General features: G+C 44.2%; 4 protein-coding genes across 5 annotated transcripts; 2 read left to right on the forward strand and 2 right to left on the reverse strand.

The window, feature by feature from the left end:
• The first annotated feature begins 762 nt into the window (after positions 1-762).
• Positions 763-5,262, forward strand: dcun1d5 (DCN1, defective in cullin neddylation 1, domain containing 5 (S. cerevisiae)). 2 transcript variants are annotated; one of them, XM_069534047.1, is made up of 10 exons: positions 763-868; positions 2,029-2,079; positions 2,208-2,250; positions 2,361-2,460; positions 3,444-3,609; positions 3,899-3,990; positions 4,125-4,233; positions 4,437-4,541; positions 4,629-4,731; positions 4,815-5,262. In XM_069534047.1, exons 4-10 carry the CDS (start codon positions 2,393-2,395, stop codon positions 4,868-4,870), a joined length of 699 nt encoding a protein of 232 aa, XP_069390148.1. In that variant the 5' UTR covers positions 763-868; positions 2,029-2,079; positions 2,208-2,250; positions 2,361-2,392; the 3' UTR covers positions 4,871-5,262. The 2 variants fall into 2 exon arrangements, with proteins under 2 accessions (XP_069390148.1, XP_019961061.1); XM_020105502.2 differs by having other exon boundaries at positions 816-1,427.
• Positions 5,263-5,561: 299 nt separating this feature from the next.
• On the reverse strand, positions 5,562-7,505 carry LOC138411993 (uncharacterized). Its single transcript, XM_069534046.1, has 3 exons — positions 7,349-7,505; positions 6,723-7,161; positions 5,562-6,601 (listed from the first exon to the last, which is right to left on the reverse strand). The coding sequence occupies exons 1-3, from the start codon at positions 7,503-7,505 to the stop codon at positions 5,695-5,697; spliced, it is 1,503 nt and encodes a 500-aa protein (XP_069390147.1). The 3' UTR covers positions 5,562-5,694.
• Positions 7,506-8,716: 1,211 nt separating this feature from the next.
• Positions 8,717-27,288, forward strand: capn5a (calpain 5a). The gene is made up of 14 exons (XM_069534045.1): positions 8,717-8,845; positions 9,699-10,046; positions 13,266-13,425; positions 17,074-17,205; positions 22,296-22,504; positions 22,858-23,050; positions 23,140-23,333; positions 23,638-23,715; positions 23,916-24,111; positions 24,204-24,326; positions 24,645-24,841; positions 25,013-25,134; positions 25,584-25,720; positions 25,963-27,288. The coding sequence occupies exons 3-14, from the start codon at positions 13,270-13,272 to the stop codon at positions 26,137-26,139; spliced, it is 1,914 nt and encodes a 637-aa protein (XP_069390146.1). The 5' UTR covers positions 8,717-8,845; positions 9,699-10,046; positions 13,266-13,269; the 3' UTR covers positions 26,140-27,288.
• On the reverse strand, positions 19,229-21,306 carry ompa (olfactory marker protein a). Its single transcript, XM_020109623.2, has 2 exons — positions 21,084-21,306; positions 19,229-19,886 (listed from the first exon to the last, which is right to left on the reverse strand). The coding sequence occupies exons 1-2, from the start codon at positions 21,150-21,152 to the stop codon at positions 19,455-19,457; spliced, it is 501 nt and encodes a 166-aa protein (XP_019965182.2). The 5' UTR covers positions 21,153-21,306; the 3' UTR covers positions 19,229-19,454.
• Positions 27,289-27,322: the final 34 nt, after the last annotated feature.

A 27,322-nucleotide genomic window follows, 5' to 3' on the forward strand; every position in this document is an offset into this window, starting at 1 on the left:
GAGATTCCTCTTCTCTTTCTTCTCGTCATCTTTATTTATTATATATACATAATTATATATATTTATTTCAATTATTGATGAAAGTGAAACTGATTTGTAGAAAATGTCCTGCAGCTCTTTGTCTCTAATTAATCAGGTAAAAAACACAAGGAGAATTTTCCATTTCATTATTAATTAATGACTCAGAACCTAAAACACTTCCCTCCGGAGGTCTTGAAACTTTAAAGAAATAACAATGTGACATTCAACGTGAAAATTATCGATGTTTACGGATATAAACATTTTAATCTGGATGTTTTTTAGTGCATCGTCCAAAAGACATTGGTGGTTCCCAGAGGATGCACCACCTCAGGTACACTTAAAGGGACAGTTCACCCCAAAGTGTGAATTCACTCATTATCTCGCGGGGTGAAGTGTTTGAGTCGCATCGAGGTGAATTTTCATTTTGCAGTGAACCATCCCTTTAACAGCTGAGGTTCGAGTCCAGGGAAAACACGTGAGAGCCGAAAACATCGAACTGCTCCTTAAAACAACAACGTCTCACTTGCTTTGGTCTGGGGGGGGGGGGGGGTCACTCCTTCCTCTGGTTTTACTCGTGTTTCCCGCGGCTGTGTTGTCCGTGGTAATAATTCAACACACGTGGTTGTTTTCCTTTATTCATCTCAGTAAAAACAAAAACACGTGTCCGAACATTTGACTCGAGATTCGAACATTTGTTCCTCATCAACCCCCCCCCCCCCCCCCCCCCCCAATAAAGAGATGGTACCGTCCACTCCCCCGGAAACGCCGGCGACAACTGAGCTCCCGGAGAAGAAGAAGCAGGTGGAGCCGGACCCCGAGAGAGAAGGAGAAGAAGAAAGAGGAGAAAGTGAGTGATGGGAGGAGGTGAAGCTTCTCCTCCTGGTGTCTGGGATTCAAACAAACCGAACATCCACCTTTTACCTCCCGTGCGCGAGCCTCAGCTGCTGTTGACACATGAGCTAACGTTAGCATCGTAGCTCTGACACCCGCCGACACAACAAACAAAAGAAGGTTCCCGGCAGAGCAGAGGCGGGATTCAAACCAACAACCCGCGGGTGCTCTTCCGGTCAAAGTTTCTCCGGTGGAGGATCCGCCGACACCCGCGAGACCTGACCACGATGTGGAGCAGACGTCACGCTAGCCTCGTTAGCCTCGTTCAGCTAGCATCAACGCATCAGTCTCAGCTGATTGAGTCACAACTGACCCGGGATCAGACTCAGAGGACTGGTTGTTACTGACGTTAGTCTAAGTTAGAGTCTTTATTAAATCAGGAACAGTCACAGTGAACAACACACGAGAAAACACGAGCAGCAGCAACACACGAACTTAGATCGATTCAAACGGTCACGAGCGTCAAAGAAACTCAACCTGTGTCTGAGGAGAGTTAGTTCATCTGTCTGTTGAAGGTTAGTTAGATAACTGAACCCAGATCTGTTAGATAACTGAACCCAGATCTGTGACTGGATCTTTGTGTACATGAGTCCTCAACGGACTCAATCTGAAAACACGTTAAAGCAGCTGAAATAACCAACGGTGGTTTATTTACTTCATCCATCTGTTTATTTGTTTATCTGTTTATCTATCTGTGTATCTACCTATCTATCCATCTGTTTATCTATCTATCTGTCTGTTTATCTATCTATCTGTTTATCTATCTGTCTGTTTATCTATCTGTCTGTTTATCTATCTGTCTGTTTATCTATCTGTCTATCTATCTATCCATCTGTTTATCTATCTATCCATCTGTTTATCTATCTATCCATCTGTTTATCCATCTGTTTATCTATCTGTTTATCTATCCATCTGTTTATCTATCCATCTGTTTATCTATATGTTTATCTATCTATCTATCTATCCATCTGTTTATCTATCTATCTATTTGTTTATCTGTCTATCTATCTGTTTATCTATCCATCTGTTTATCTATCCATCTGTTTATCTATCTGTCTATCTATCCATCTGTTTATCTGTTCATCTATGTGATGTCCTGCTTGTGTCTCCTCACAGGAACACCCTGCTCCAGCTGGACCTACAGTAACAGACACACTGGACAAGCTTGTATGTAGTTGATTCATTTTTATTAAATATAATCCAGCATTTATACAAAGTAATGTCTATATATGAATATGTTCATCTCATGTGTCCTGCAAATGTTTTAACTGAGGATTTAATGTCTTCTGTTGTAGAATCTCTTGGAGTTGAATGGACACGGCAGCCAGAAATACACGGGTACGACCTTCATCCACCACATTTTGTCTTTATGCACATGATCCATCACTGGGTGTTGGATGTTACATCACGACTCTCTAACGACATGTGATCTCTCCCCCTGTGTGTAGCCCAGCTAGTGAAGCCAGTCAAAGGTTCAGTGATGCCTGTGAAGAAGAAGAGAAAACTCCCCGACGCAGATGATCATGAGCACAAGTGTAAAATCACAAGGTAAACACGACACTCACACATTCGGTCTTCGGTGGTCGTCCGTCTGCGTTGCATCAAATCTCCACTCAGGGGCGCCGCAACAGGGTCTGCAAAGCATGCTACTGCCTGGCCGCAGCTAATGGGGGTGTGGGTGAACAGCTGATTATGTTAGTCGTCAGAAGTCTCTGATCAGCTATCCACAGGAGACCGCAACGACTCCATGGTGAGATACCCCCTAACCCCCGTGTTTAGTTCATTCCTAACCATACCGGTGAATTTATATAAATATAATTTTTACTCTTCACACAACGTCTTTGCGGGAAACCAACCGAGTGCAGGACTCGGGTTTGGTTGAAGACTAGAACGTTTAAATGTTTGTATGAGTTCCTTTTGCTTTGGGCCCACAAAGTCCCTTGAAACGCTCCTGCCTCCACTCTCCTGTTTTGTGTCTCACTTTTGTTTGAGGTGTGTGAGTCAGTCTGGGTCCTGTGTGTGTTTTGTGTCGTGTCCACTGAGTAAGAGGCTCTTTGCTGAGACGACGAACTCTGGCTGAACCTGCAGGCGCCTGAAAAAGCTCTGGCAGGGTTGTCTTTCACCTGGAAGTGGGTTCACTGAACCCCCCACCCTTCTCAGTTCCCTCTGCTGAGTGCATGTGAGGAGATAAATGTGGACTGTTGCACTTAGAAAGCAGGAAGAAAAATGTCGTCCGAGCACATTCAGTTTATTAGGAACACCTAGATTTGGATGTAACACTCCTCTGATCTCTACCTGAACATTATTAAACACTTAAAGACTTTTCTGTGAAACCAACAAAAGAAGAAATGAGACTTTCTTCCAACTGAAAAGTAAAAAAGAAGATTAACAGCCACAGCTTCACGTGGTGTGTTGTAATGAGCAGCGTCTCACTGTGTAGCTTGGTCCCAGTAGCTGCTGTCTCACTGACCTTATGTGTTAAATCACCTGATGCCTGATGTTGTTTCTTGTATTTTAAAACTTTGTTGCAGTTTCACTCGACCTCAGATCCGCGGAGCGAGGCCGATCACCGGCGACAAACTGTTCTCCAGCAGGAAGTGCTTGGCCTGGTTCCACAAGTACGCTGGCGCCGACAAGGTGGTGGATCCAGAGGCCATGGAGAAGTTCTGTGAGGATATCGGTGTAGAACCAGAGAATGTGAGTCGCCCTTCCAAGCGTCTCGGGTCACACTGAGGAATCACAGCGACCATTAACCCAGAACTAAAAACACCACAGTTATTTCTGAAGCTTCCTGTTCTGACTCTCACAGAAAGAGAAGAACGACTCCTGGGAACGTGTGACACTGCTGTTTCGTGACACATTTGCAGATTAGTAAAATATAAATGTTGGCAGCTGCACTTTGCAGATTTTAGTTGATATTTTGAGAAAGAAATGTTTATTATGTAAGACTGTCCACCAACCCTGTACGTTTCTCTGTGTCTTGCAGATTGTCATGTTAGTTTTAGCGTGGCATCTAGAAGCAGCAAATATGGGATTCTTCACAAAAGAGGAGTGGCTCAGGGGAATGACAGTATTACAGTAAGATCTTTTCTATTTGAAATAAAGTAAAATACGAACTGAAACTCACAAACATACAGATGAGATTTTCCTCTGTCTGTGGTCGTCAGTAACCTGAAACAGTTTGTGTATTTCACAATGTGCTCGTCCTGCAGGTGTGACTGCACGGAGAGGTTACAGAGTAAACTGGATTACCTGCGCAGTGAGCTCAACGATTCTGTCGTCTTCAAAAACATCTACAGATACGCCTTCGACTTCTCCAGAGTGAGTTTGACTTCCTCGTTTTGAGCATCACAGTTTGCACATTTTAAGTAAATCACTAATGTGAGTGAAACGCCACTGAACTGTTTAAGTCACATTCCTTCAAAGTCACACAGGCGGTGATGTTGAGCTACAGTTTGACTTGTGTGCTGAGGTGTAGAACTGTGATGATTCTTGTTTCCTCTGTGTCTTTGTCTCGTGTTCAGGACAGAGACCAGAGGAGTCTGGACATGGACACAGCAAAGACTATGCTGGCTTTACTGCTGGGGAGAACGTGGCCTCTGTTCCCCATCTTCCACCAGTTCCTGGAGGTAAAAAGCAGAGAAAACTCTTCCTCAGTCTTCACATCGCTGTGTTGCTTCCTCACTGCCCCCCCCCCTTATTCTCCTCCCCCACAGCAGTCCAAGTACAAGGGGATGAATAAGGACCAGTGGTACAACGTCCTGGAGTTCAGCAGAACCATCAACACAGACCTCAGTAACTACGATGAAGACGGAGCTTGTGAGTTAACGCGTCCAGACGTATTCCAGAGTTCATGTCTGAAATCCTCTTGTATTGATTTAACTTGTTCTTTGTCTTGTCAGGGCCAGTGCTGCTAGATGAGTTTGTGGAATGGCAGAAAACTTGGTCAGCATCGTAGCAACAACAAAAACACCAAAAAGGAGGAAGAGGGAGAAAAAACAGAAACCACAAACGCAAGAGGAAAAACAGCTACACACACACACACACACACACACACACACACACGGACTGGAGAATCAACGCTGTGGACTCTGGGTACAGTCACGTCCCATCAGAGATCGTCTCTGTTCATCGTCAGCCAACTGTTGTCAAGAGGCCTTTCTCTCACAGAGTAGACTTTTTAAATACGGTTAATTTGGAAACGAGAAACTGAACGAAGAAAACACAGAACCAAAAAAAAGAACTGAGAGAAGAGATGTGGAATTTGTTTTCTTGATAATTATTTTTTCCCCATTTTGTGTATTGTTTATAGATGTTTTCACAGTAATAAAAGAGGAAATTGAGATGTGACGAGCTGCTTCTTGATAATTACGACCAACTAACCAAACACTTTGTAAATGAATCAACAGCAGCTGACGGAGACGTCTCTCGTCTGTGGCGCAGAGTTTGGTCTCTAGAATAAAGATGGACGACATGACGGCTCCAAGTGAAGCCTTGAGTGTCTCGACCGCCCCCTGGTGGCTGGTTAGAGTACAGGTTATAAACGCTGCCTCCTCATGTTAGTGGATGTGACCAGAGTGAACATCACATCGAGTTGTTTGAGGTCGTTCTTCTCGAACTGTTCAACTTTCAGCTGATTAGAATCTGGAGGTCAAAGGTCACAGAGTTACATGAACCCACCACTGGCACAACTTTTCACAAAAGATAAAAATAATTTGTAGAAACAACAAACTACTCAACATTAAAGTCCACGTTTAGTTTATTTCCAGTTTTGTGTCCGTGTCATATTTCCATGTGGAAGTGCGTCTTGTCTCCGGCCTCCCCCCTCGTCTCTGTCCCATCCAGCGGCCCTGCTGAGGCGGCGGCCATGATTGCGTTGAGGCGTGTCAGAGAGAGGGAGCGCTGCTTCAGCCTCGGGGCGGGGACCGGCTCATCGGGGGCGGGGTCAGGCAGGTGGCAGTATCGCTGGCCGTCCTCGTCGTACTGGTACAGACGGATGACGCGGCTGCGACGGGCGGAACGGGGCGGGGAGGACGACGCCTCTCCTCCTCCCATGATGCCTTGAGTGTCCGCTGATGTTTTCCTGTCCATCTCTTCTTCTGTCTCTGATTGTTGAGGAGTGTCTTTGTCCATTTCTCCATCCTCTCCCTCTGTCTCATCTCTCTCTTCTTCCCTGCTTCCTTCCGTCTCCTGCTCACTTCCTCTCCTCTCTTCATCCTCCCTTCTCCTATTCTCCTCCTCCCTCCTCCCATTCTCCTCTCCATCGTCACTGTACTTGTCTTCATCTCTTTCACTTTGACTTCCTCCATTGTCTCCTAACAGATAAAAACCTGTGACCTCTCTTTCCTCCTCCTCTTCTTCCTTTCCTTCTTTCTTCTCTTCCAAGCTTCTTCCTTCCTCTCCCTCCCCCTCTATCCCTCTCTTCTCCTCCCTCGTGTTGTCACATCCCTCCAGATAGACAGCGGTTTCTTGCTGCTCCTCTCGTTTGAGTCTGAAGCTTCTCTGAGGTTTGACAGGAGGTGATGAGGCTGTTGCCGCCTCCACGGTTACGCCGTCCCACACCTGTCCAATCCCAAAGGCCTCGTTGTCGTACACAGATGGCAGTGTTGTCATGGAGACCTCAGAGTCACGGTCTGGCATGTCAGGTTGGCGTAGTGATCGTACCTTTGCAGTGATCGCCCCCAGACACCTGAGAGGAAGGAGATTATATTTATCATCAGCAATTATTCCGTCTTTACATCTCCAGAATGACTGAACGGAGAACGTCTGAGTGTGTGAACCACAGCTGCTGCTCAGGGTCCTGAACGTACCTGAGAACTCGAGCTCTGGTCAGAGCTCCAGCGCTGAATCCCAACACGAACGTCAGCAGCACTGACGCTGCCACAGCTCCTGCAAACTCTCCGTCTGAAACTCCCGCTGGCTTTTCTTCTTCCACTGACGCCGCGTTTCTCCTGATCCTGAGCGTCCTGCAGCTGCTGTCTTGCTCTTGGTTCTCCTGCTCTTGGTTCTCCTGCTCTTGGTTCTCCTGCTCTTGGTTCTCCTGATGGTAGGAACCAACGTGGAGCTCGTACGGCCACAGTGTGGTTCCCTCTGTGTGCTGCAGGAGGCAGTAGTACAGGCCGCCGTGGAGGCTGCTGCTCCTGGGGACCACCAGGCTGCCGTCATGGTGCATGAAGACAGGGGCCAGTTCACTGTGAAGTCCAGGGGCCCGCAGCTCTCCAAAGGGGGTGTGCCAGTACTGGACCACGCCTGCACACGAGAGGAGGCGACGACAGGTGAGATGTCAGAGAGCTGCAGGTGTCGCTCCACAGACGGTAAATAAAGATGAACATCTACACTTTCTCCCACTGGGGGGGGGGGGGCATGGTATCAAGGCCCCGCCATTACACACACTCAACCAATCAAGAGTCAGTGTCAGCTGTCAATCATAACTGACCTGTGTTTTCTCCGTGTCCACAGTTTAAAGTCAGCTCCACCTCTGGATGACCTCTGACCCTGCAGGTCGCAGCGACGGTCAGGGGCCCTCGGTCTGTAGCTGCTGGACTCGCTGAGGCGACCAGAAGAGCTGCGACAGTGAACCAGCGGGTTAACATCTTAAATCTGCAGAGGAAAGGACGAGTCAGGTTTTTATTAGACAATGAGAGAACCTGTTTAATTAAACACATCACACGGGTTCTGATGATTGATTTAATTTTATGTTTGTAAAAAATACTTTACAGGATGATTTTCATTGGTTGGTTTTTGGAATGCTCCTCAATTACAGCTTTCAAATCCAAATGGAAAACTTTCAATCACAAGCACCTTAAATTAAAACTCTCAGGACGTAACACCTTTGTATTTTATTATTTTACACATTTATTGTATTTGTTTTATTTTACTCTTTCAATTAGTTTTTTAAATTTCTATTCAGATGTCTTTTTTTTTATCTCTTTACTTCTTTTTGTTCTTTTTAATCTTTTATTTAGATTGAAAGTTGCTGTAAACTCAGATTTTAAATTGATTTCTTTGACTTTTGTCTGAGTTTAATGTCCTTGAATCTACGTCTGTGTATGAAACCTGCTTTATAATTCAAACTGTTTTGAGCCTTAAACTTAACTTAAATTAACTTAACTTAACTTAAAGTCAACAGTTCATGTTTTAATCCTATAATCAGTGACACAGGTTCCAGAAGTGATGAGTGAATCAGGTCATGAGATGTAAGTGATGCTGCAGATCGTCTCTGTGATATTTACCTGACGTGACGGTCGATATGATTTCTCTGAAACGCGGCCGTGTCGTTCTTCTCTTGTGTGAACGCAGACGATCGTGTCAGTGTTTGTCGCCTCTGGCAAAGTGTAAAGTGCAGTTTCTCACATGACACAGTGGATGTCGTCTCCTGTGATGATGTTAAAGATTAATCACCTCTCAGACACAGTCGCCTGCTTCCTGTGAAACACTCGTAAAGTCGTTTCAGGCTGAATAAAGTGGAACCTGAGGAACTGAGGTCGGACACATTTGTCTCATTCAGTGAAAATGACTCGGAGCTTCTCTGTTAAAGCAACATTAGTCATCTGAGGCACTGCCCTCTAGTGGTGACTCACAGGGACTGCAAGAAACATGAGTGTGATTTGCATCCCAGCGACTGGTTTTGCAGAATCATTGAACAAAGAGGTTTTCATCAACAGACCGACTCTCCTCAGACCTAACGACACCAGCTGAGCTCCTCTCTGCAGGTTTATATAGTTCGGCCAGTCCATAGATTGTTGCAGGGGAGAAATCACAGTCCTCTTTAAACCACTGTGGCACAGATGAAGGTGGCTCCTGAGAACTCCCCCGTCAGTCGACAGCAGGATGGTACAGTCCAATCAATCTCCTCTACTTAAGCTGTGGTGCTGCAGCAGATCGGTGTTTGTCAGGTTGTCAAGAGGATGGTGGACAAGACTCTGACAGGAAGGTAAATTCAAAACTAAATTATTAAAAATAAGACATGTTTACCTCATTAAATTTAACTAATTGTCTTCACTTCACTGGTAAATAAAGTGAAAACATCAGCTTTAAAGTGCAGCAGCTGTCAGGAATAGAAATGTTTGAGTCTCATTCAACTGGGAGTTGATGACTCATGATGTTTTAGTTTGTTGCCTCCACAAAGGAGCTTTAGTTTTTTCACAATGCTCCTTGAACGTCTCCAGTGATTGTTTGAATATTTTAGGCCCTGCAGAGTCGAGCTGCTCAATTTAACTGGGAACTCCTCCCATGTTCTCTTTTGGTAGTTTCTCCTTCCTCTTGTTGAGAGTTAAGAACAGAGGATGTCTCGGCTTGTTAAAGCCCTATGAGACAAATTGTGATTTGTGAATGTCGGCTAAACAAATAAATCAGATTGATTGATAAAGTCAACGCTGGACTTTCTGTGGTTTCATTCAACATGAGGCTCCAAACATTCAAACCCATGAGATGAGAGAACGGACACAGGGAGAGAGAAGCTCAGTGAGGTCGTGTTAACTCGCTCACATCATTTCAGCAGAAGTTTCTAGAGACAAAAAGTTTCCCTGGGTTTGGTATCAAATCTCTGTGGAGCCAGATTCAGCTGTTCCTGTAGTTACTGCAGCATCCAGCAGGGGTCAGTGCTGTACAATGCTTTCCCTCTGAATCTGATTCTTCCCGTTTGTTCATGTAAACGTTTTATTTATTTCTTGATTAAAAGTTGAATCATTATGTTTAGTTTCTACATTTCTAACAACAAGTTCAAATTAACCAGGTTTGTTCTGTCACTTAACTTTAATTATGCTTTGTCCGTGCTGCACCTGAAGGCATCGTTCAATCCGGCGCTGCCTTCAGGGGAGTGTGGGAGTTTTTCAATCCCGGAGCCGGAGCCCCTCCCGCGGTTGTGATCTTTGTGTGTGTCCGTGAAGTGAGTGTAGTTCATGAGGACACAACGAACATCACCGAGGGACACACACAGACAGAGAAACACCGGGACAACACCGGGAGGACACCCGGAAACACCGAGCATCATCACCCGGGAGCAGCAGCGTGTTTGTGTGTGTGTGTTTGTGTGATTGTGTGTGTGTGTGTGTGTGTGTGTGTGTGTGTGTGTGTGTGTGTGTGTGTGTGTGTGTGTGTGATTGAGGAGCTTCCGTCAAACCAAACTCTCTCAGGTAAATAAATATCTTTAAATCTTTGACTTCACAGTTTTCAGCAGGAAACAGTTTTCACTTTATTCAGTTTAATTCAATTCTCAGTTGAACTTTAACTGAGTAAACTTTATTTAAACTTATTTTTTTTGCGTTCGAAGAATCAGTTCCACTTTAAACAGCTGGAATCAGATCACGTGACAAATCTGGAGAAACTATAAAAATAAGTTTTTTATTCTCAAGTTAGATAAACGAGAACAAACACACATCCGGTAAATGGCCTCCAAAATAAAATATACAATGTTTATGAGGTGGGGGTGGGGGGTGAAAATGAATAAACTAAATCAGCCATTTATTCATGTGTGATGTAATAAGTGTTTGTGTATTTGCTTTTCTGTCTGGCTGCATGTTTTGTCTTGTGAGTAGTTTATATAACAGAGTCCAGGTTTTACCAGTAGCTTCCTCCAAACCTCTAAATCTCAGTTACTTCCTCAGTCAGCGACTATAAAACAAATGTTCTCACATAAGATGGAAACTGTTTATCAACTACTTCCTGTTCCATTACTGATCTTCTCCATCGAAGCCAATGCATTTGTATTCATTTATTTTGAAGGCACATTGATCATTTCCTGTGACGTGTAGACTCTGGGTGACTTCACACAGCTGAGGAATGACCGGAGCTCAAAGATTAAAACGTCTTTGATGTTTAGAACAAAGACACTTCACTTTTGTTTTCTTTCATCTCTCGTGTTCACACGTCATCCTCCGCTGCTGGTGACGTCATGATGTTCAGTGTTTGTGTTGTCACATGTTCAAGATGAAACCACACCCATGAACACATGGTGATCATCTGTCGTTGTTCCACAGACAAAGCTCTGTCTGTAGATCATCATCTCATACTGTCTGTAGATCCTCTCACTGTCTGTAGATCATCACACTGTCTGTAGATCATCACACTGTCTGTAGATCCTCACCTCATACTGTCTGTAGATCATCTCACTGTCTGTAGATCCTCTCACTGTCTGTAGATCCTCACCTCATACTGTCTGTAGATCCTCTCACTGTCTGTAGATCCTCTCACTGTCTGTAGATCCTCTCACTGTCTGTAGATCCTCTCACTGTCTGTAGATCCTCACTCTGTCTGTAGATCCTCACTCTGCCTGTAGATCATCTCACTGTCTGTAGATCCTCACCTCACACTGTCTGTAGATCCTCACTCTGCCTGTAGATCATCTCACTGTCTGTAGATCCTCACCTCACACTGTCTGTAGATCCTCACACTGTCTGTAGATCCTCTCACTGTCTGTAGATCCTCATCTCACACTGTCTGTAGATCCTCATCTCACACTGTCTGTAGATCCTCTCACTGTCTGTAGATCCTCATCTCACACTGTCTGTAGATCCTCTCACTGTCTGTAGATCCTCACACTGTCTGTAGATCCTCACACTGTCTGTAGATCCTCACACTGTCTGTAGATCCTCTCACTGTCTGTAGATCCTCACACTGTCTGTAGATCCTCACACTGTCTGTAGATCCTCTCACTGTCTGTAGATCCTCACACTGTCTGTAGATCCTCACACTGTCTGTAGATCCTCACACTGTCTGTAGATCCTCTCACTGTCTGTGGAGGAAATAATCTGTGAAAAACATCACACATCTCCTTTAAAGCAGATTCGTTGTGAAACCTTTTTAAGTTTTTCACCAAAGAAAATAAATGTTATATCCGTTCTTGTAACAGAGCAGATGATTTGTTCTGTGGAGCTACAGACGTCTCTGTCCTGTTGGTCTGTCTGTTCAGTGTCCTCTCTGTTTACCAACTTTGAGTGACACTGATGTAATTACGGAGGAGTCCCATTAGCTGTCTCCATGGTAACAGCATCCAGGGTCTGGACGGTGTTTGGACACTGAGCAGCTTCAGGTTATAGTTGATTGTTAATGTTGGTCAGTCTAATTTTCTTAACATTCACTGATCTCGGTAACTTTTCCCTCTGACTCCAGGTTCAGATCAGACTCCAGGTTCAGATCTGACTCCAGGTTCAGATCAGACTCCAGGTTCAGATCAGACTCCAGGTTCAGATCAGACTCCAGGTTCAGATCTGACTCCAGGTTCAGATCTGACTCCAGGTTCAGATCAGACTCCAGGTTCAGATCAGACTCCAGGTTCAGATCTGACTCCAGGTTCAGATCAGACTCCAGGTTCAGATCAGACTCCAGGTTCAGATCAGACTCCAGGTTCAGATCTGACTCCAGGTTCAGATCAGACTCCAGGTTCAGATCTGCCTCCAGGTTCAGATCAGACTCCAGGTTCAGATCAGACTCCAGGTTCAGATCTGACTCCAGGTTCAGATCTGACTCCAGGTTCAGATCTGCCTCCAGGTTCAGATCTGCCTCCAGGCGACAGGAACGTGTTTTTGTTGCCTTGAGTCAACAGTTTCTTTAGAATATAACTTCAGTCCTCAGCAGACGTCTCACGTCTCCACCACTTCCTATTTCGTCTGTTCTTACTGTATCTATTTATCATCACTTTACTTGGTCGACAGGAAGCTGCTGTTTGGTCTTTGCTGGTTCCTGTTTTAGAAAGTTTAATGCTTAGAGAGAAACTCTGGGTCAGTTACCGTGGTAACGTACCCTGAGTTTCTCTCGGTTTCCTGCCGATGAGTCTGATTATTATTTTTAATGTGTATTAATGTCACACATGAATCTTTCTGGATTCAATTGGAAGCTCTTCTCTTTATTTACCTGTTGCCATGGTGATTACAATATAAATACACACAAAGAATAATCGATGACTATGAAACCAAACACACAGTAACTCTCCCACCGTCCATGTGACAGGATGACAAACAGAAACACAGACGGTTGTTTGACTGTGGATCACCTGCAAAGCAAACACACACACACACACACACACACACACACACACACACACACACACACACACACACACAGACTTTAAGTAGTTGTTCACAGAGGATATCAAGACTAATGTTTGCAGACATGAAAAACGTATTTTATGCGATGATGAAGCATCAAATATTTGTTCTAGTAGTCTAAGTTCTATATATGTGTTTTCTTTTTAGTTATGTAAAGTTTATAGTGAAACTAAAATTTCAAGTCTTGGTTCCATCTTTGATAACGACATCTTAAGAATCATTAACTCATTTATATCATTAAAGTGCTACTTCAGGTAATGGAGGACGATGCTTCATGCAGAGCTCTGATAAAGTGTGTGTGTGTTTCAGGGCGATGGTGGTTCCGTACGAGGGCCAGTCTTTCTCTGCTCTGAGGAGGCAGTGCCAGCAGAATGGACGTCTGTTTGAAGACCCTCTGTTTCCTACGTCCGACCAGTCTCTGTTCTACCAGAGCAACAGCATCGGCCGAGTCACCTGGAAGAGGCCGAAGGTGAGAGCAGAGAAACGGCTCAAAAAACAGGGAGCACAACATTTCTTTACATTCTCCACATTTTAAACACTTACCTGGAGTTTTAGGTATTTTTTGACAAACTCTGTGTTTATTCGACTAATCTGCAAAGTAGGAACAGTGTGAAGCCGAGAAAGTGAGAACTCGTCCAGTGAAGTTGGTGATTTTCACATCAGAGATGGAGGCACAGCTTCAGATCAGCTGATTTAAAGAGGAGACGGAGGAGGAGACAGGAAGCAGTGTGTGGTTGAAGCGGAGACAAAGGGAGCATGTATCCACAGGGAGGGGGGGGCACAAGGACTGGATAGAGAAGAATCTGTGGAATTTATCTCCCAGAAGTCAATTGTGCGCATGTGTTTGCTCTTTAAAGAAATATTTGAGCTAATATTTAAAAGACAGAATACACGTGTGTCCCTCTCAGCTTCTATTGTTTCATACTGAAGTGATTCTCACGTCTGTGGTTGAACCAGGACAACGAGGACGACAGGACTGAAATCGCTTCAAACGCATGCGTCTAAACTTAAGTTGTAATTGAAACAAGATGTTGTGTAACTGCGCTTACGCTGCTCCTGCACCGTGTTTTAAATCTTCTCTCTCTGTGCTGAGGGCCTGGTCTCTGTCGTATTTACAAAACTAGGGCAAATATTTGGAGACAGGATTCAGTGGCGCTCATGTGCTGCGTTAGCATGTTGCCTGTGTCAGACTGATCTCTAACAGCTGTTCAACGTATATATATATATACATATAACGTATATATATATATATACACGTCACGACATCTCAGCAACGACTTGTTTTGAATCGCAGACCGTTCAGATAAATACGGAGCTTGAGAAGAATTTAAAACATGAGAACCGTTTGGAAATATGACAAGTTTCAGTTCCATACTTTTCTCATGGAACCAGATCAGCATCAAACATTTCATCAAGAAGAAAAAACACCTGAAGTGTGTGTGTGTGTGTAAACACCTGAAGTGTGTGTGTGTGTGTGTGTGTGTGTGTGTGTAAACACCTGAAGTGTGTGTGTGTGTAAACACCTGAAGTGTGTGTGCAGACGTGACAGGTTGATTCGTGTCATGAATCATTTGAGTTTCTTTCAGTTGATGCTGTTTGTTTGAAACATGGTGGTTTAAACTGTCACAGTGTTTTTACTCAGTGCAGCGGTTGATGATGGAGAAATATGATGCTCTTAATATAATCACTCAATGACTTTACACACACACACACACACACACACACACACACACACACACACACACACACACACACACTCACTCTGTATTCCGACCTCTCTCAGTGACTCAGGCTGGATGTTACTGTTTCACCACTAATCGCTGTGTTTTGTGTATTAGGTGAGTTGCACTATGACTCTGACATCATTAACTGCAGGTCAACAAAATAATTAGAGCGTCACGTTTCCCCACCTCCTCCGTCGACTTATCTTTCTGTCACATTCGGTCTGAAGTCTAATCAGCTCCCACCAACGTTAATGATCATCTACACGTCTGATCCAAAAACAAATTTACTTTCACGTTCATTAACTATTTGACTAATTGAAATAACAGCTTCTGTTCTGACGCACCTTTATTTTCACAAGCTACTTCGGCCAGATCCTGGAGATCAGAGCTATAAAGTTAAAACACGGTGAAACTGATGCAATGACTCTGAGAAGGTGGCGATAGAAACACAACATGTCCCTCACGTGTCTTTGTCTCCTGAGGCTGAAGTGACCCCAGTCTGCATTAGTCCTGACTCACAGTGAGTCAGTGATCCACGGACGTGTTAACACACAGTTGTAAAACATGGAGTCACTCCCTCTTCACCTCCACTCACAGAACAAATCAATACCATCATCGATCGGAGGGTTTTCAGTTTCCTGTTTAATTATTTAGCTGCTCAGATCAATGATTGACAGTAAAAGCACATTACAGTGTTTCGATACTGTTCAAATACTGAGTTCTGAGAGACGACTGGAAACTTGCTTTCACACTCACTTCCACCCCTAACGTCTACACCCTGACCACACCGACAGTTCGTGTTCACGCCAGTGGACATTAAACAAACCTTTTCCGTCCGGCTCCGTCGTACAAAGTCCCTGACAGGTTCCACTGAGCTGATGTGCAAACAGATAAAAGTCATAAACCGTCACAGTGCAAATACAAAGACGACGTGAACGTGGCACTTTGTGATTTCACGATAGTTCTTAACTTTATTCTAAAATTCAGGCATGAAGTGGCTTTTGACCTTTTGTCATTAAAAAACGTATTTCTCTTTTGTGTGTCTGTGCGTGTGCGGTTGTGTTGTTGGAGCTGCTGCAGGAGAACCACCCAGGCTGGACCTGTCATGTGTGTTGTGGTTGAACAGACGAGCAGTGTGCGTGTACACTGTGCGTATAAATACATGTACGTGAAATGATGGCTTCTAATTTTCCGAAACACGACGTCCTCTCAGATCTGCTACCAGACGTCCTGAGAACTGGATCTAAGATGAAGAGACGGAGTCTGTGTCTCTAAATCTGGAGCAGTTTTATTATTTCTGTTTCTGTCCACTTCAACTGAAACTTCTCCAAACTATCAATCCTGCTCCTTCGTATCCTAAAACAGTTTTAGAGAGTCTGACTGATTTAAAGCTTTGATGATATTATTAGTCGATATGAGCCTTTAATGGAAATATATCAACAGTATCAGCATTTATGTTGGCTAACATGAAAACTTTTATTTTGAAGAATAAATGATTCAAAACCTTTTTTTAAATGTGTGTTTACATTTTATCTAAAAATGTGTTTATTTCCTTAATTCAAGTTCCGTGTCGGCATCAGCCTCCAAACATTCACATCGCTCCGACTCTGACTTCTGTTGTACTTTCTGTTTTTATACTTTTCTTACTTGCTGTTAATGTGAAGAACATTATGAATAAAGCTTTACTTGTTAATATTCACTAATAATACTGAAATATTCATGTACAATCGGTTGAATCATCGTGTTCAACGTCACTGAAACTTAAGGAAGGAGCAACGTGTAGATCAGAAGATTCATGACACGTGATATGAAGCTGTAGTTTATCTCAGCACAAAGGAAATACAGGTTCTGTCCATGTAACAATCTATAGATGACAAACAGCTTTATGTGTTATATATGTTATATTTGTACTGAGTTGTCTCAGACTGTCTCTGGGTGTGTCCCTGGTTTATCTCAGCTCTATCATTTGGCTGCCGTCCTGTTCGCTCTGTGGTTTGTTTCACTTTGAGCTTTCAGAGGAGTGTTCTTCTTAAGTGGAGAGTTTCGTCACCCAGTGTTTACCTTCTAATAGCTGATTGAGAATCTGCCTACGCCCTCACATTCATCATCCACACATGGCGGAGGCCCAGTGTGAGCGCAGCCTCCGACCGCATGTCGGCTCTAGTGCAGCAGCTGGAGGTCGACCACAGACATTACAAGAGAAGTTCACTTCACAGCACAAATCTAAAACGAATGATATCAACTCATCAGCTGGACCTGAGCAATAATTGATAGTTAATCATTCCTTTGTTATTGGAGAGTTATTTCCTGGTTTACAGATGTTTACAGATGTTTACAGATGTTTACAGATGCCTCTGTTCCTTCCACTGATTTTAAACATCTTTTCCTCTTAGGAGTTATGCAGCGACCCTCATCTGTTCGTGGACGGCATCAGCGCCCACGACCTGCACCAAGGTCAGCTGGGAAACTGCTGGTTCGTGGCCGCCTGCTCCAGCCTGGCTGTCAGGGACGCGCTGTGGCAGAAGGTGACACACACACACACACACACACACACACACACACACACACACACACACCTGGTTCCATGTGTTGTCATTGCTTGGGTTGCAGCTGTTTGTTTGGGATCAGTGGATCCGTTTCATAAACTGTCAGACTTCAGTCACCGCAGGGTGAAGATGTGTCTCTATGTGAGCGTGTGTGTTAAACCTCCAACGTTCATACAGAACCTTCATCCAAAGTGCCTCAAAGTTTACAGCAGCTGAACTCACTCACTCACAGACAGGTGGCAGCACGAGGCCACGCTCATCTAGGTCTGACTGTCAGTGAGTAGCACAGGAGGACCTGGGGATCAAACCGTCAACCCTGTGATCCGTGTGTGGTGTGGTTCAGCCGGTAGAGCGGGCTGCTTGCGCTCAAACTCTGTGTGTGTGTGTGTGTGTTGATGGGTGTGGCCGTGTGTTGGTGCCAGATTTGTGTGTCTGGGTGTGTGTTTACTTCAGATTAGTGTGTAGTGTGACCATCTAAAGCAGCTGAATGAAGTCAGTCGAAGAATCCCAGGGTCTGTCTCCTGATCCTGATCCAAACTAGAACAGCAAAGAAAACTGAAGCTCGTCGCTGGAGGAACAGGAACCTGCAGTTCTACCTGTTTGGAATACTGGAAACACAAAATGACGTCTATCGTCCATTAGGTGGCGCCATTGACTTTGACATCACTGGTCTTCAGACATGACACAGATTAACGTGTCAATGGATTTTCTGTCAGTTGGGATTAAATATTCACACGAGGACACAATAGAATACAAATATGTCTCCTCTGTCAACCTGCAGGTTCTTAAGATATTTGTCAGATCGGATGTTTCCTGTGTAGATTCAGTGTCGTTGTTTGATTCCAGACGGACTCCAGGACTTTTCCATCAGGCCTCTGTCGGGGTCTGACTCCCTGAAGATAATTCCTCATGATTCTCACTGTGCACATTTGTTTTTTACAGCTATCTTTGTGAGGACCAGTTTTAGCCTTTAACCTACTGAGTGAGGACGTTTAAGTCACTTTGTGTGTCCCCCTTTAATGGACTGTTTGGGGGTCAAGCTGTGGTTAGGTTAAGGGTGAGGCATTTAGTTTGGAGGGTTAGGGTAAGGGGGGGGGGGGACAATGAGTGTCCTCACTGAGACAGCTGTACAAACGTGTGTGTGTGTTTTCTCTCTTTCTTTCCACCTGGTTGCTTCATTCCTGCTCTGCGGTCTCGGAGGTCTTCTGCTGCAGCTCAGTTTTCCATCAGCTGAAGGAAACTCGAGTCTGTTTCTGGTGTCGCTGCCTCGGCGGAGCAGCCGGTTGTCTTGACACCATCAGCGGTTCAAACACAAACAGCGGTTCTGAAACTGAGCCTCTGAAGTGATGACGACAAACCACACAGGAAGTCTGAAGACAATTAGCAAGGAAGTGGAAAAAAAACAGTTTTCTCTTTCTTTATTTTCCACCACATCAACACTGACTCCAGATCTGAGCGGACAACGCATCGTCATGAAACCCTGTGGTGTTTTGATTTTGAATCTATTTTAAAACTTGACTCCTCCTCCTCGTCCTCTGTCCAGTGACACAGATGATGATCCCCACCAATGAGAACACAGACGGCTTTCAGTCGATATTTAATCGACGTCCCTCCATTGATCTCTCAGGCTGAAAGTCAACGTGAACATTTGATCTTTCCATTCACAGACAAGTTTTATTTCTACTTTAAACTCATCACACATGTTATTATTTCAGTAATCAGCTGATTAATAAAGGCATTCTTTATTTACAGGTTTTATTTTTATAGATGATCATTTAGTTTTCAAGATCATTTTATTATGACCCATAAAAATCTCTTAAATGTTCTTAATTGATAACGAGGCTTCAAAATCACCGTAGAATAATGTGAACAGAAGTGTTTCATGAATTCTCATGTTTCTATATGAATTTAAAATGTTTGAATATTGATGATTTATGATACATTGATCATCAACTAGCACCAAGAACCGTGCGAAGAGAACTAGTTCCATATGAAGTTGAAGCAAAGTGCAGTCATACTTTTAATTTTCCTCTCACATTGGTTTATCCAGGATGATTGATGTTTTGGAAAAAGTATTTTACGTTGCTCTGAAACTTGCCGTGAATGTACAAAACTCAAAGAGCTGGAGGGAGAATATTTAAGAAGAAGATTTTTACTCTCTGCTGCTCTAGTGTGTTTCTCTTTAAGGTCAAACAAGCTACAGGTTTGTTCCGGTAAAAAGTGAAAAGTCATTTTTCTGCTGTGAACTCCACCGAGCAGCTGAGGTTCGCTGCCTCTGCTCCGTCCTTGAAAGCAAACAGGAAGTACATGACCTTCCTGACCTTGGCCAGCTCAGCGATCCTCTCGCCAAACTCCTGCATGTCCGCTTCCAGGCATTTGAGCGCCGAGTCCTCGGGGTCGTCAGCGTTACGCCAGAACGTTCCGATGGGCTCTAGTAGCTGCCGGGTCATCAGGTGGGTGAGGTCAGGGGTCCAGTGCTGGGAAATACCAGTGATGGTGACACGGCCGTGGCCAGAGAGGGAGAAATTCCAGCGGGAGAAGTTCAGCCCCTGGATGAGGAAGTCCAGACGATACACGGCTTCGTGGGGAAGAAGCAGACGCTCGCCGTCCTGACGTTTTTGACCCGAGCGCTGCAACGACGACACGCGAAGACGCATCATCTGGAACAAAGGAAGGAGGAGAGAGAACAGAGGCCCCTCGTGATTCTGAGAGAAACATGGTGGAGTCAGTCGAAGATCTCAGTCTGAGAAACACACGACTTTCGTCAACAAAGATGATTCTGAAGAGAAACTTCTGCAGCTCACGACTACAAACCAACACACACACACACACACACACACACACACACACACACACACACACACACACACCTGCACAGCTGTTCTCATGACTTCCATTCATTGTGCACGGTCTAACCAAAGCCTGATATCTGACCATGACCAACTAAAGCCGAACCGTAACCTGATCCTAACCACGACTCGTGTTAACTCAAACCTGAACCACAGCACCCCCTACAGGTGTAGGCCATAAAACACAAGCACCAGATTTCACACAGTCGAGCATCAGAACCTAAAAAGTCCAGATTTCTTATTGTCTGGTAAAAACGCCCCAATGTTTAAGAAAATGAAAATAATTTCTCCAAACCTTAACCTGTCCACACAGAGGTGGTGGTGGTGTGCACTGGTTGTTACTATGAAAAATAGTTTTCACCATGTTTCTCATCATGTCAGCTCACTGGGAAGCTCGGGCTCAAAGTTCTTCCTCTTCCTTTTCATTTTCTTTGGAGTCACTCATCAGTACATGTATGAATGTAGCTGTGAACCAAACTTCTCTGCATGGACAAGGTGCAAATTTACACTTGCTCACAGTCAGAGAAGCTGTGGAGCTGTGGAGCTGTCACGTCACTCTGAGAAACCAGAAAGAACAACAGGAAACTGTTCTCTGATCATTTAATATCTAACAATATAACTGGTCAATAGATCTATTGATTGTTACACTGCAGCGACATTGAAATCACCAGGAGCACTTTAAGAACACACGTCGTGAAGAATGTGATGAACCAGAAAGAGACAAGTTTAAATAAATCAAGACATTCCTATAAAAACAGCTGAAGTTCCTGAAAAGCATCCGTCTGCAGAAAGTGAACTTTGAAAACTACAAACAAAACAAATGATGTTTATCGTCTGTCGTGTTTAAAACTGAAAGTAATTAATATGTGATATATTTAAATATATCCATGTTGAACATTTCATCAACTGTCAGAACTGACGTCTATAATCAGGTCCAGTCTTTGTACATGCAGTTGTATTTAATCACACACACACTCAGCTGAAGACGAGCAGTCATGTCAGTCTCACCTCGGTCAGAGCAGAGTCTTCTTTAAACGTCAGCACCATGGTGTCAGAGGGAGTCTCAGCCTGGTCCATGTCTGACTCGGAGGTTCTGATCCCGGGTTGTGTCGAGGGCAGCGCTGCCTGTCTGGACGGATCCTGTAATGATGAAGCTTTGCAAGAGTTTCTGATTTCACCCCCACCTCTCTCTCTCTCTCTCTCTCTCTCTCTCTCTCTCTCTCTCTCTCTCTCTCCCCCCCTCTCTCTCCCTCTCTCCCTCTCTCTCTCTCTCTCCAACTCTTTCCATCACAGTTGGGCAGTGCCTCACTGTTGCCCCCCCCCACCTCCCCTCTTCCTGCCCCAGGGTAGTTTGGGTCGGCCGCATTGATTGGCATGCCTCACAACATGAGAGAGATCGATGAGAAAACAGGATCAGTCAGATCAGTTAGTCGTATTTTTGTGTTCTGTTCTTTGTGCCCCCCCCCCGTCCTCTAAATCACACAAACACACACACACTTCTTCAAAAGTGACATTTAATGTGCATTTAATTTGTACCGCCATGAAACCAGCTCCAGTATTTATATACTTTGAATTATTATCTGAGGTGTAAACTATGGAACAGGTTTGAAACGTCTGAATATCAAATGAAAATACTCTCAGCCTTTTTCAGGTGGGTGATGTGTGAGGGTGCTTAGCAACAGATCGCACTGATGACGAACAAGAGGGAACTCTGGGAGTTTCCTGAGGGCTTCTGGGAGCTCGACTGGTCTTGGCTCAATGGATCATTTATTTATTTATATCATTCACTGACGTGTGTGTGTGTGTGTGTGTGTGTGTCACACAGGATGTGGGTGGTTGGCGTTCCCTTGTTAAAAACTTTGGAAATCTTTAGTTAATTACAGATGCTGGAGGTTAATTAAGTGGAAAACATGATGTATTTCAGATCTTGAAGAACAAATGGAAGCTGTGGGATGCTTCTTTATTTAGTAGATTATATATTTATAGTTTAGATTTTTGCATTTGGTAAATTGAAGTCTGTTTTGTAGAAACTGGATATTAGTTGTTCAACAGTTTCCTGTTTCTATAGCACTTATCTAAACAAAGTGCTTTACAAAACACATGGGAATCAAACAACACAGAACAAAGCAGAAAGAGATGGATAACATAAAACAGAGCGACCGCTGGTTCGAGTCCTCCGCTCTGATGACTATGATCACATGTCCACGTTGTTTCTCTCAGGTGATCCCGGACTGGAAGGACCAGGAGTGGGATAAAGAGAAACCGGAGTCGTATGCCGGGATCTTCCACTTCCACTTCTGGCGGTTTGGTGAGTGGGTGGATGTGGTGATCGACGACCAGCTGCCCACGGTGAACGGAGAGCTGGTGTACTGTCACTCCAACGACAGCAACGAGTTCTGGAGCGCGCTGGTGGAGAAGGCCTACGCCAAGTAAGCAAGTCCAGCATGTCCCTGTCGTCTCCCTGTCGTCTTTATTGGGATAAGAATTAAAGTCCTAATATCTTAGTTTTTCAACTGAATTGAATTCAAAATGCTGTGTTGCACCTAGATTATTTTATTATTATATTAGTTTTACACTTTCAGCTTCCATCTGCCTTGATGCTGCACGTAGAAGAATTTTAAGCTTGATTTGAGGCTTCTTGAACAAATGGACGAAGTCAAATCTGATTCTCCCACAAAGACTTTATGTCCATTTGAATCCAGATGCAGGAAAGAATCCGCCTGACACAATAAAACTCTGCAGCATCTGATTGAAACCACGAATGATTGTTTGTGTTTCCCAGAATGTGTGGATGTTATGAAGCTCTGGATGGGGGCAACACAGCCGATGCTCTCGTGGATTTCACCGGCGGCGTGTCAGAGCCACACGACTTAATAGAGAACGGATACAAAGATGATGAAGACAAACGCAACGAGCTGTTCGAGAGAGTCCTGAAGGTCCACAACAGAGGAGGCCTCATCAGCTGCTCGATCCGGGTGAGGAGACGTCAAACACCCAGCTCCGGCTCAGTGAGTAAATCACTCAGCTTCATTCTCACTGAACCGGAGCCGATGTGTCGTTCCAGGCAACCAGTGCGGCGGACATGGAGGCCAGGCTGGACTGCGGCCTGGTGAAGGGTCACGCTTACGCAGTGACAGACGTCCGCAGGGTGAGGCTGGGTCACGGCTTTCTGGCCTATTTCAGGTCAGACAAACTCACCATGATCCGCATGAGGAACCCGTGGGGACAGAGAGAGTGGAACGGGCCCTGGAGCGACAGGTGAGGAAGAGGAGCGACAGGAGCAGGAGATGAAGGAGCAGAGTCGATAAATGTTGGTGTCAGACTTTTTACTGTGGAGATGCAAAGGTCACGTTTGAGATCATTGAGATGCTCAGGTTCACATTCAGAGCTGAGATATTAACAGGTTTGACCTGTTATTTGACTGAAAAGAGATTTTCTCTGCACAAATTGTAGGAATCAGGATTTTTAAATCTGTAACATTTGTACTTCCTGATCACTTGTCTTCAGAATTTAAAGTTAAATGTCCTTTTTTTCCTCTTCTGCGTTTGGCGTGTGTCTGCAGCTCTGAAGAGTGGAAGAAGGTCAGTAAGAGCGAGCGGGAGAGGATCGGCGTCACCGTGCAGGATGATGGCGAGTTCTGGTGAGGTTTAGAGCAACGCTGCCCTCTGTTGGCAAATCAAAGGTGCCTGCATGTGGCACTCGGTGACGCTGCACCTGAAATGAATTAACATGTTCTTCTACTTGTTTGTTTCTCGTTCCTCCTCTTCCTCTCATCATAAATATCACTGAGTCAAATTTCTCTGATCCTAACCAGAATTTTCCTTCTCTCCATTTCTGCAGGATGACGTTTGATGATTTCATCACCAACTTCACAGACCTCATCCTCTGTCGTCTCATCAACACGTCCTACCTGAGTTTCCACAAGACCTGGGAGGAAGCTGTGATGAGGGGCTCCTGGCGTCGCCACGACGACCCCCTTCTCAACCGAGCGGGGGGTTGCTCCAACAACAAGCACTCCTTCCTCCAAAACCCACAGGTATTTTGTTCCTCCAAACATTTGTTATTGTTGCTGAATGACGGAGTGAACTCTGATAACGTGTGTGTGTGTGTCTGTGCTCCGTGTTGTAGTACGTGTTCGACGTGGAGAAGCCAGAGGACGAGGTTCTGATCTGTCTGCAGCAGAAAGATCGCAGAGCCAGACTGAGGGAGGGACAAGGAGAAAACCTGGCCATTGGTTTCGACATACACAGAGTGAGCTGTGTGTGTGTGTGTGTGTGTGTGTGTGTGTGTGTGTGTGTGTGTGTGTGTGTGTGAGTGTGTGAGAGTGAGTCAAATTAGGGTCAAATAGTTTTTAGAAAAAAATGTTTAGAAAAACAATAATTGACCTCAAATATGAAAATAATGATAAATTGATAAAATTTTAAATAATATTCCAGAATTGAATAGAAAAAACTTTTCTTACACTGTTATATTTAAAAGCAAAAGTTAAACTTTCATATTCAAATGATAGTTTCTCTCTGTAGTTTGCCTCTCAGAAGTCTGACGTATGAATATTGTCTCTGTGTGCAGGTGGAGTTAAACAGGACGTACCGTATGCACATCACCCAGCAGAAGGTTGGTGGGAGTGTCTACATCAACTCAAGGTCTGTGTTCCTACGCATCGACCTGACAGAGGGACGCTACGTCATCATACCCACAACCTTTGACCCCGGCCTGGAGGGAGACTACCTGCTCCGCGTCTTCACCGATGTGTCCTCAGACTGCAAGTAGGACCTCGCTGCTTTGTGTTTGTTCCTCTGCAGCATGATTGAGTCTTTAGATGACAAACGAATAATGTTATCAAGGCCTCCTCCAACCTGAGCTTTACACCACAGTTAAACCAACAACATAGACACTAGGACATCATCTGTCTCTCTGTCTCTCTGTCTCTGCTGCAGGGAGTTGACTCAGCATGAGCCTCCACAGACCTGCTGGTCCGGGTTGTGTGGTTATCCCTCTCTGGTCACTCAGGTCCACGTGCTACAGGCGAACGGACTCGCAGGACAAGACTCTGGTGGAGGTAGATCTAACTTCATTCTTGCTTTTTCCAGGAATCGTCAACATGGACTCAGAGACACGAAGGAATATTCACCTCCACGCGGAGGTTATGTCCTCGGCTGAGTCTGTTTGTGTGTTAATCAGCAGGATTAAAGAAAAATGACTGGACAGATGTGATGTGGGTCAAGAAAAGAACCCTTTAGATTTTGGTGTGGATCCAGATCAGGGGGCTGATTCAAGAATTTAGTTTTTATTACTTCAACAGTGTGAGGATGTTTTTCAATATTTTCACGTCAATGAATTCACGGATCTTGATGAAAAAGATCAGGCAGGATTCAGGGACTGAAAGTCATGAGTGTGTTTGAAATTTGTCCCAGAACCAAACAAAAATGTGGATCTAGTGAATTCAAATTAAAGGACTGTTGTGCTTCAGTGGAGGAACCTTCACCATTGTTGTCTCTCTCTCTCCAGTGTCAGACCCCTATGTGATCATTCGCTGTGAAGGACAGAAAGTTCGCTCTCCGGTCCATAAGGACACACGCAGTCCCGTCTTCAACACCAAGGGGCTGTTCTACAGGAAGAAAGCCCACCAGCCAATCAGCATCGAGGTTCGTGTGCATGTGTTTGATTGTGTGAGTGTTTGATTGTGTGTTTGTGTGAGTGTTTGATTGTGTGTTTGATTGTGTGTTTGTGTGAGTGTTTGATTGTGTGTTTGATTGTGTGTTTGTGTGAGTGTTTGATTGTGTGTTTGATTGTGTGTTTGTGTGAGTGTTTGATTGTGTGTTTGATTGTGTGTTTGTGTGAGTGTTTGACATGAAGCTTTCACTCCCTCTCTCTCCGCCTCTCTCAGATCTACAACCACAACGCGCTGAAGGACTCGTTCCTGGGTCAGGTGACGCTGCCGACGGATCAGGGTGATTTACAGCAGACGCTCCACCTGAGGGACAAGGGCAATCGCCGTGACAACGACCTCCCTGGTACCCTCACTGTTGCCATAGTGACCAGCACGGTGCTCACCAACATCTGAGACAGTTCTGCCAAACTGATGCAGCTGATTCAGAAACTTTAACAACAGTGTACAACATCTTGAGATAACAAGATCCTACGTTTTGAAAGATTTTTACTTAACGACACATCCAGGAGGAGAACTGTGACAAACACATGTCACCTTTTGTTTTAGCTTCATGCCTATAAATGTGTGTTTACATCATTATTATCAGCTCCTGTTGTGGCTGAACGTCCATACCAAATATAGTCGTCATTCCAGAAACGTCACGCAGCAGCTCCACAACAGACGACGTCTGGCTGTGTCGCTGATCTGCTGAGCGTGGCCCAGGTCTGATCTTAATATCCTGAATTTAAAGTTTATAAACATCGTTTACACGTTTCTTCTGATTGGATATCATCTTATCTTCTTCAGCAGCTACTGAGTGGAATTTTTATTCTACTGTTTAATCTGTTTGAGCTTTCTTATCTTTTATTTTAGTTTACACTATCATTCATATATTTGTCTTTTATATTGACAGAAGCTTTACAAGTGGACTTGTCTAGTAGCATAGCACCATGTGCCATCACCGAAATCTTCCATTGTGGCATTAGTTTGATTCAATGCACTCAGTTTGCAGTTTAATAGCATCCAGCTTAACCTAATGCAGTGTAATACATAATGTACAATATGTTAGTTAACTGCTTCAGATAGATGTCGATTTAACCCAGTGGTTATTCTGGAGGCTGCAGTTTGTGATGCAGAGGTGTTTGTGTCATACGGTCCACCCTCACTGTTATAAATGGGCAAAATAATAGGAACAGCTGTCAGAGAGTTTTTAGGTTTACTCATCTTCAGACTAAAAACCTTTAGTACCTTTGACGGTGTTATGTGGACACTGAAATCATATTTTAAACAGGTTAATCCATCCATCATTATCTAGGTTATGTTTAATGATTAACTCATGATAGAGTGTAGAGCTGAAAAAGAGTGAAATGTGATAATGTCAATAAATTCATGCTCTTGGTAAATAATTCATATCGTTCATACTGGCTTTCACTATTATCTTTCATACTATAACAGCTATCATGGTTTAAACATGTTTTACATTTAGTTAAATTTGGTATTAAAATGTTGAAGTGTCTGAAATTCAAATGTCTGAAACTCAAATGTATAAACTCTGCTAAAATATCTAGTATCAATTTTGTCATTTCTAAAAAAGAAA

This window comes from Paralichthys olivaceus, chromosome 11 (genome assembly GCF_024713975.1).
Source record: "Paralichthys olivaceus isolate ysfri-2021 chromosome 11, ASM2471397v2, whole genome shotgun sequence".
Lineage (NCBI taxonomy): Eukaryota > Metazoa > Chordata > Actinopteri > Pleuronectiformes > Paralichthyidae > Paralichthys > Paralichthys olivaceus.